At 32.3% G+C, this 9,094-nt stretch overlaps 1 protein-coding gene across 1 annotated transcript; it reads right to left on the bottom strand.

The window, feature by feature from the left end:
- Positions 1-3,891: 3,891 nt before the first annotated feature.
- On the bottom strand, positions 3,892-8,888 carry LOC105332607 (cytochrome P450 1A2). The gene is made up of 6 exons (XM_011435256.4): positions 8,277-8,888; positions 7,412-7,621; positions 6,830-6,959; positions 5,787-6,052; positions 5,420-5,547; positions 3,892-5,080 (listed from the first exon to the last, which is right to left on the bottom strand). Exons 1-6 carry the CDS (start codon positions 8,829-8,831, stop codon positions 4,867-4,869), a joined length of 1,503 nt encoding a protein of 500 aa, XP_011433558.4. The 5' UTR covers positions 8,832-8,888; the 3' UTR covers positions 3,892-4,866.
- Positions 8,889-9,094: the final 206 nt, after the last annotated feature.

Here is a 9,094-nt window from a genome sequence, read left to right as displayed (position 1 = left end):
TTTTCAGAGTTTTTCAATACAGACGCATTTTGCCAGAAAACGAATCTGACTTCAAACCACGAAATTTTAACAGGAAAGAGACAATTTGATGAGCTTTCATTCAAGAGGTCCCCCGTTGCTGAACGAAAATTAGGGCCGGAGCCATGAATCCTAACGTTAACATTACCGCCTATGGAAAATACATTAGTGGACTATACCCATATGTTGACATGCAACATATTTATGTCGACATGCAACTTAGTTATGTTGACATTCAACTTATAAGTTGCATGTCAACATATTTATCTCGCATGTCAATATACGTAAGTTGCATGTTGACATAAATAAGTTGCATGTCGACATAAATAAGTTGCATGTTGACATAAATAATTTGCATGTCAGCATATTTATCTTGCATGTTAACATAAATAAGTTGCATGTCGACATAAAAAGTTAGCATATAGCATCTTGGATGTCACAAGTGGGCGATTTTTGAGATTTTTTGAGATTTTGTATGATTTCCATCTGATTGCAATTTTCTTGCATGTCAAGAGAGTTATGTTGCATGTTGACATAATTATCTTGCATGTCAACATATTTATCTTACATGTCGACATATTTGATTGAAAAATAGCTTGCACACAAGGGGCAGAGATATGCCATCATAATTTTCTATGGTACTGTTCTTTTTTATCATCCTTTCTATTCCTTTAAAAATAATTTGAAATCCATTAATATATTTATTTATTTTAAAGGACTAAGTGCGGTTTTATGCAATTTTTGCCCCCCAAAATCAAAGTTTTTGAAAGAGCTTTTAAGTAAGGTGAAAGATAGTTAAAATCATATTGGAAATAAAGGTGTAAAAGGTTATCACCACAGTGACGTCATAATGTAGAAATGACGTCATGAATATTGCATTATTTTGATAAATTGATGTTTTGTAGCAAAATATGGGTGTTTTCCGATGGTTTTTCGACTGGGAAACATCGAGCGCAGGCTTGCTCAAGTACCATTTTTTAGTATAATATGTATAACTATCTGAAGAAAAACATATGTTAAAATCGCACTTGAGCAGACCTGCGCTCTATACTTCCGAATGCAAAATATAGAGCAAAAATGAGCATATTTTCATTTGTTTGCAAATTTGCGGGAATTATGTCATTTAAGTGACGTCATAGATAAACAGCGAGTGAGCAATGGTGACTAAAATCAAGATTAAAGTTATAGGCATCCTCTTTACAATGATTTGTGAAGATTTCATTTTCATACGATACTATTTAAAAATTGGTTGAAATCGGGGGCAGATATTTGACCATACCGCACATAGTCCTTTATTTATTTATACAGATTTTTATTAATCAAACAGGTATACTTTCTAACAACGGCATTGAAGAACTTAGTAAACATATCCACAACAAATGGGAGACTGTCGCTGAGAATCTTGGTATTGATGAAGAATATGTCGAGGCCATTAAAATTGATTTTAAAGATGATGACAAAAGAGCAGTGCGCATGCTTGATAAATGGCGTCTTTCTGACAGCGCCATAGAAAAGGGAACAAACATTACGTCACATCTGTCCGACTGCTTGAAAAAATCAGAATGCAGTCAAACGGCTTTGAAATTGGTAATGACAAAAAACAGTAATATTATTTCCAAAAAAAAAATAATAATCCAATATGTTGATAAGAATTTTTTTTGTAGCAAGTGTCTTCCAAAGAAATCTTAGATACATCGTCTGTCCATTAATCTATCTATATATCTATCTTATATCTATCTATCTATCTATCATCTATCTATCTATCTATCTATCTATCTATCTATCTATCTATCTATCTATCCATGTACACAGTGATTTGCACTGACTTTACTTTGACCTGATTGCCTTTTTGGACAGCGAGTCTGTGTTGTACACTGACTTGAATATGTGTGCAAAATGTATATGTAGTAAGGATTCTTAACTGTTTTCATGATTTAATCTGAGTTTAATTTTCTCAACACTGTTGTTTCGTAGTCTAGGAATTTGAATTGTTTTATCACCATCTATTGAAATTTTCACAAAAAATCAAATAAACATTTCGCATGCAGTTCAAATGTTTTTTTATGAAAAGAATATTCCTCTCTCTCTCTCTCTCTCTCTCTCTCTCTCTCTCTCTCTCTCTCTCTCTCTCTCTCTCAATATATATATATCCAAAAAATTTCGTAGTGTCCGGTTTTATATCAAGAAAATTTTTAAAAAATGAAAGACAATATAGAGTAAAACGTTAGCGCGTTTATTATATCTTCAGACATTTTTAAAAACGTGTATGTATATATATATATAACGCGCGTTATTCAATTTGTATGCACACACCGCGGCAGTTATGAGAGTGTATACTTCAAAAAATCATGATTTAATGCTTATATTTACATTTTTTAACTTCTTGCCTTGTCTGCAAATGTGAATTATACATTAAAATTCCGATCTTATCCTAAGGGTAAGTTAACATTAATGGAAGAGCCACAGTAACAGCCACAAGCGTGAACTTTGATTTTCGCTTGTGACGTTGCAGTTTACAGCGTTCAACGTTTGTGACGTCATAATAAAACTCGTCAATTTGACCTTTGACTACTTGTTGCATTTAGAGGCATTTAAACATCACGGAATTTAATGGAAAAACACAGTAGAATGTAAATATATATATATATATATATATAATATATACAATATGACAATAGAATGTTGTATTTTTTACAGAAATAATTTTCAATTTTGTTTTGAAAAAAAAACCGGAATTATAATAATATCATTCATTACATTATAGTATTACATTTGTCTCTCAAGTCATATTCTAAAAGATATTTCTTGGATATCTATGACAAAAAAGGATGCACATGGGCCACATCACTCACCTGAGCAACAAATTAGCAAATTAACTAATTTACAATAAACAAATTAGACTAATGAAGTCAATTTCAAAATATCAGGACATAAGATAAGTAAAATAGATTCTGTATTAAAAGATTTTTAAGAATTTTTTTTCTAATTTTCTAATGTTTCTAGATGTAACCTCTTTTTTAACTGAATGATTTCATAGTTATATCACGTACTGAGCATTGTCATTCTCAAAAAGATCTCAAACAACTGGTTATATAAATTGAAACCTTCATCAAAAATTGAACTCCTTGTATGGCCAAAATATTATCCAGGGCCACAGTCTAAACACCCGAGAATTAAAAGCTGTCAATATGCTTGCATATAAGAAATACAAATTACTACATGTATATATATTTGAAAAAGGATCAAATTTATTTCCTATTTAACAATTCACCACCCCCTTGTGGTGCACCCTTTTTATTTGATTTTTGGGAGTTGATTTTAATCAACTCTCCTATGCTGTTACTCAGACAAACCGAAAGTGAAACAGTGTTTGGACCTCAGCACAAATCATCGCTGCTGACAAGACTTAGTTCTTGAAATTAATTGATGAATTGAATTCGATGTAATGTATGCTAAAGCATTGTTTTTCAAGGAAACTTATTTACAAATACCTTGAAAATAGTCAAATTTTAAATGGTACAAACAATTTAAATATTTTTTGTAGTCGTATGTATTCCTACGCCAGAGTTCAATATAGTCTCGTTCAACTCAACGCTCGGCTGTCTCCGTAAATCCTTGTCGGAGATTTACGGTGTCAGCCGAGCGTTTGGTTGAACGAGACTAGAGTTCAATATTGCTTGGATCCATACAATTTTCGAGAAATATTTCTATTACTGATACATAGTTTGATTGAATTAATTTTATCTTTAAATATTATTTAACATGATTCATATGGGGGTTTCTCAACATTCTTGTCGAGAAAGTCCAAAAATTCATATTATAAAAATATGCGAATATCAATTTAAATTAGAAACTACATGTACTTGTCATGCAAAATAACATATCATTGATTCAAAATAAATAAACATCGACAAAATCAACTCTCGTCAGTTCTTCAGTACTTTTATTACAGATTATTCTTGGTATCTTACACTACCTAATTAAGGATGCTTCCAGACAAGTTACAGCTTTTCTGGTTAATTGATTTTCGAAAAGAAGACCTTGTCCCCGGAGATCATGGTTTAAACAAACTGGAATCCACACAACTTAAGGATGCTTTCGGTACAAGTCACAACTTTACTGGCCAAACGATTTTTTAGAAGATTTTAAAAGATTTTTCTCTATTTATTCCTGTATAAAAAATCACTTCTCCCTATTGTCGCCCAACTGTACCTCCTGGGATTATAATTTGAACAAACTGGAATCCACACTACCTAAGTATGCTTCCACACAAGTATCAGCTTTTTTGGCCAAATGGTTTTTGAAAAGATTTTTTAAAGGTACGAACAAATGTTTAATAATTCCTAATTATCATTCTTTAAAAAAGAGCGTGACTCGTCATTCTAACAAACTGAAACCCCCCGTCATCTAAGAATGCTTTGTGAAAAGTTTGGTTGAAATTGGCCAAGTGGTTCTGAAGAAGAAATCAAAAAGGTATACAGACAGACAGACGGACAGAAAGACGGACGTCGGACAAAAAGTGATCAGAATGGCTCACTTAAGATTTCTGCTCAGTTGAACTAAAAAAGATTGCGAGTTTTAGGACTTGTGTTATTTTTTTTTACTTAACAAATTATGAAAAAGATACACACACTTAGTTTAAAAATAAATGATTTCAACATTATTACAGGCATTACAAATACCTGTAATTAAAAATGTGTTCATCAACATTATATCCAATTACTTTACAAAAAGGAATAATTAATATGCATTAGCATTAGACATTACCATTATCAAGCAATATGATTATACGAGTATCTGTAGCGACAAGAGTATATAAGCGACTAAGATAAATAAATCATTGTGATATTATTTTGATCTTAAAATGAAGCGGACTTCAAAAGGCTGAGGTTGTAGCACAATTCCTGGAATCATATTCTTTGGCAGCAGATCTGGCAAAGATTTCCCATCAGGATCGATTACTGTTGCCAACTGCATTAATGTGGATATAAATAGAAATATGCGAGATCTTGCAAAAACTTCTCCGAGACAATTTCTTTTCCCTGATCCAAAAGCAAACACCCTGAAGAAAAAAAAATAATATTTTCAAAAACACCGTTTTCAAAATAAATGGATTACAATTGACAAATTAAAGAAACATCATTTTGAGCATGATTGAAACAAATTAAATTTTACATCAACGCATTACTGCTTGTATCTAGTAGCATATTTTGAATTCTAGTTTCTATGTAATAAAAGTACAGTTATGAAAAATGGTCTTAGAGTGAGTTTAATTTTATCTTAAAGAAAACGATTGGTACATCGTATGACCTTTAATTTAGAGCACGATTTTGGACTTTGTGCACGGGAAAGGCAGAGTTGCTGGGTTGAGCATTGATGCAAAGAAAAATAAATACCACACCTTTTCCTCACAGGGTCATTTGATGGCAACAATTGTCCTTTATCATCAAGAAAACGCTCAGGTTTAAAGATAAATGGATCATCGAACTCTTTTTCACTGTGATGAATCGTCCATACGTTTGGTACGATCTAAAATATATGTTTTATTTTATATTCAAGCACATTTGCTAAGGAGTAAAGAGTTAAGAAATGGGATTACGTTTTAATTTATTAATCTTTTATGAAATAAGGATTTCTCGACAAAATAAAAAACGTCCAGATTTTATATATGCCATTTAACTTGATTTGATCTCACACGCCGAGCTTAGACATTACGTATTTTGCTCAGAAGAAAAAAAATCTTCCATAAATGTTTTTTTTAAACTTACGATTGTATTCTTGTCAATGGTGTATCCATTTATTGTAGTGTCCTGGGAAGCAGCATGTAATATAAGCAGAGGAACGTGTGAGATGTAGCGCAGAGACTCGATGATGAACGCCTCCGTCAGATGACAGCTCCTCCTGTCGGCCAGACGGGGCTCTCTGTCGGAACCAATCACATTGTCCACCTCTCTTTGTAGTGATTTCTGTAGTTCAGGTCGTTTTGCAAGAATTTGGATCATGGACATGATAGTCCCTCGGGTTGTTAAATAAGCTGTTATAAACAAACCATTGAGAATTATAATTGTCTTCAGTTTTGACACCTTTTAAAGTTTTATATTAGTTAATTATAAACCCTAAGTTTTTTTCTCAGCATTGATTCTTCATATATTGAGTATAATAAAGACACAACATGACATTTTTGGCTGCTCATTTTTGTTTTAAAAAATCAAAGGCGAGGAATTCCCTGAGCGAATGAATGATCAGTTATAAATCAAGTTAGCCGCCAGTGACAAAGTAAGTTTACTTTCAGTTCATAGTCAACGTATTAAAATCGGCACACAGGAGTTGACTAAATTAAACGACATGATAAAATAATAAAATAATTTACTTTTGTTCAGATAATCCAAAGATGTCAACATCTCCGTAAAAAAAAATTTTGTTCCTGTAAATTTTTCCAAGTGAAAAATGAAAATGTGCCACAAAAGATATCTAGGATATTTTCCCTTTCATCGATTTCAATTGTACTTTTTTCATAAGTATGTGTATTTTTATTAAATATCGTCCAAAATTGCTGCATAAATATCTTCACTATAGTGCATACAAAAATGTTCTATACTGTACTATATCACTTAATAAGTTTTGAAAATGTTTACGCAACAATACGTGGATATGATATCAGAAGTATTGTTGAAATAAAGATTGAAATTCATATAATAAAAAGTAGTTCGTTTATTTGTTTACTGACAATCAAAAATCGTTTTTGTTTTTAAAGCTTTAGTAATCATAAAATTTCTTCATTTATTGTACTTGCTATGTAATATTTACCAACCTGCAGCCACAAAATTCATCAGCAAGTTGCTAGTGTTTTCCTGGGTGAACCATTGTTTGCCATCGTCATCCCTCTCTTCCATCACCTCCCTCAGCGTGTGGTAAATACCCTTTTCTGTCGTGTCGTCCTTCTGCAAATTCAAAATTAAAATGTGTTATACCTTCATTTCTATTTATTTTCATTCTTAAAGTTCAATTTTAAAGAAATTGGACGCACTGGGAATGGATCGTATCGTTGGATAATATAAGTACACTTGTGAATCCATTTAACTCTATGAATAAAGTTGCAAATTGTATCACATGTTGGATTAAAACTTTTTAAAACTTTTTAAAAACTTTTAACATGCATTTTATAATTTGTTTATAATAAGACACTTTAAGAACACAAAAGATATATGGATAACAATTAGAAATTTTAAATGTACACACGATACAAACTATTTAAAAGTCAAAGAAAATATTTAAGAAAAGCTAATACACAGAAAAGTAACATTTACAAAATCATCTTGGAAACCAAATCCATTTTATTGTCCATTTTTTCAAAACAGGCAAATTGTTATAAAGTAAAGTGTAAACGACTCACCAATAAGGTTTCCAAATGCTCCATCATTTGCTGTTTTGTTCGGTGAAGTTCATTTATATTTTTGGTCATTGGAAAAGGAAAATGGCGTAGAAACGGCATAATCCCATACAGAGCATCGTACCCAGGGTTCGCCACCAAGTTGACCAAATCATCCAGTCTATGTAAAATCTTCTGTAGTTTTCCATTTCTACCAAAACTTCGACCAATTGTCTGTCAAAATATTATTACATATCTTTAAAAAGAATTCGCTTTTCTGCTTTTGAGCAGATATTTTTATATCTCCATTGACATATTTTGGCGTATTGAGCAAATGCAAGAAAAAAAACTTTTTGTATGATTTTGTATGATTTTCCAGATAACTCCGATATAACTAGAGTAAAAGTTTAAGACTTGAATAATGGTATTGCACGTTGAATCGTTAATGTCTGTAAACTTTTTTTTTTAATTTCAAAAGGCAACAAATAATTAAGTGATGTAATTGGGATTTATTTTCATCATTAAAGTTTTATTTTAATTAGAATTAGTTTGAACTTGGTGCAATGACTCAACCATATTAAAAAAAAATGGAGGAAACAGCGATATATGTTTTCAAAGAAAGACGTACTAAATAATTCTGTTTAAAAAGGGGGAAGGGTTAATTCACAATAGAAGTTTGCGATAAATTACACTTACAAAGTTCGTTATAAGATGAGTTTTGTCAATGTAGAGTACAGATTACTTTGTCTACACACTGTGTTAAAAAATAAATCAACCTTACCATTCATTCTGAAAATGCTTTGACTATCTACTTGTACTTGAAAACGTCAACACTGTCATCTTACAAAATATTAGTTTAGAAGAAGAACAATATCATGTGGAACCCTACCAGAATTTCAACCGTGTTCAGTACGAATTCCTCCACGATTTCACTAGGATCGAGGTTCTTGTTTTCATTGGATCGTAAATATTCCTTGACAGAGACAAGGTTGCGCTTGATTTGGGATTCCACACAAGACAGGCCCTCTCCGTATGCCCGAAGCACCTGGTGGCCTAGTTTTCTACGCCTTGTCCAGTCTTGGTTCGGTGAGGCGAAAGCGATGTCTGAATAATTATCCAATATGTATTTCCCGTAAAACGTCGGAGATCGCGCTGCTGTAATTGTGGCATTTGGCTCTTGGTTGAAAGCTTCTCTAAGAACTTCAGATGAGTTTAAACTTACAAACTTCTTTCCAAGCAACTCAAACTGGAATATCTCCCCATATTTTGCTGTCCAGTTGTTAAGTTTCAGATAGAGAGTCAGCAGGTCAAATTCAAAGAGCATTCCAATAAAAAGCCATCCTTTTGGTCCAGGGGGCACGTTTTTGTTCGAGTTCACCAACTTCTGAACACAATAAAATACAGAAAAAGTAATTAAAACGAATACCAAAACTAAATCCAACATGACCGTGTATGGCCGGGATGTCCTGATATCAATTTGTTGACCTCTTATTATCTCATCCATAAATATCCCTAATCTGGTTCAACTGTCTATACAAGGCCGGAGAGATTATTATCTAAATCAGACTTTTAGGGAGACCCAGTTTAATATGACCGTGGAACGTTCAACATCAAGGAAGCGAAACTTTTAAACTTCTAGAAGGCATATTTTTAAACTCTGCAAATTTCATTTTGTAAATATCCCAGCTTCCTACTTTTATGAAAAGT

The sequence above is a fragment of the Magallana gigas genome, chromosome 5, assembly GCF_963853765.1.
Source record: "Magallana gigas chromosome 5, xbMagGiga1.1, whole genome shotgun sequence".
NCBI classification, from domain to species: Eukaryota; Metazoa; Mollusca; class Bivalvia; order Ostreida; family Ostreidae; genus Magallana; species Magallana gigas.
The sequence above is the reverse complement of the archived record's forward strand: the minus strand, read 5'-3'. Positions and strand labels throughout refer to the sequence as shown.

Coding starts and splice junctions, on each gene's coding strand:
- LOC105332607 (XM_011435256.4), bottom strand. CDS start 8,831: ATGTTGGATTTAGTTTTGGTATTCGTTTTAATTACTTTTTCTGTATTT. Junction 6,053..6,829: donor GATGAATTTTGTGGCTGCAG/GTTGGTAAATAT, acceptor TGTTTATAACAG/CTTATTTAACAACCCGAGGG. Junction 5,081..5,419: donor AATGACCCTGTGAGGAAAAG/GTGTGGTATTTA, acceptor TTTTTTCTTCAG/GGTGTTTGCTTTTGGATCAG.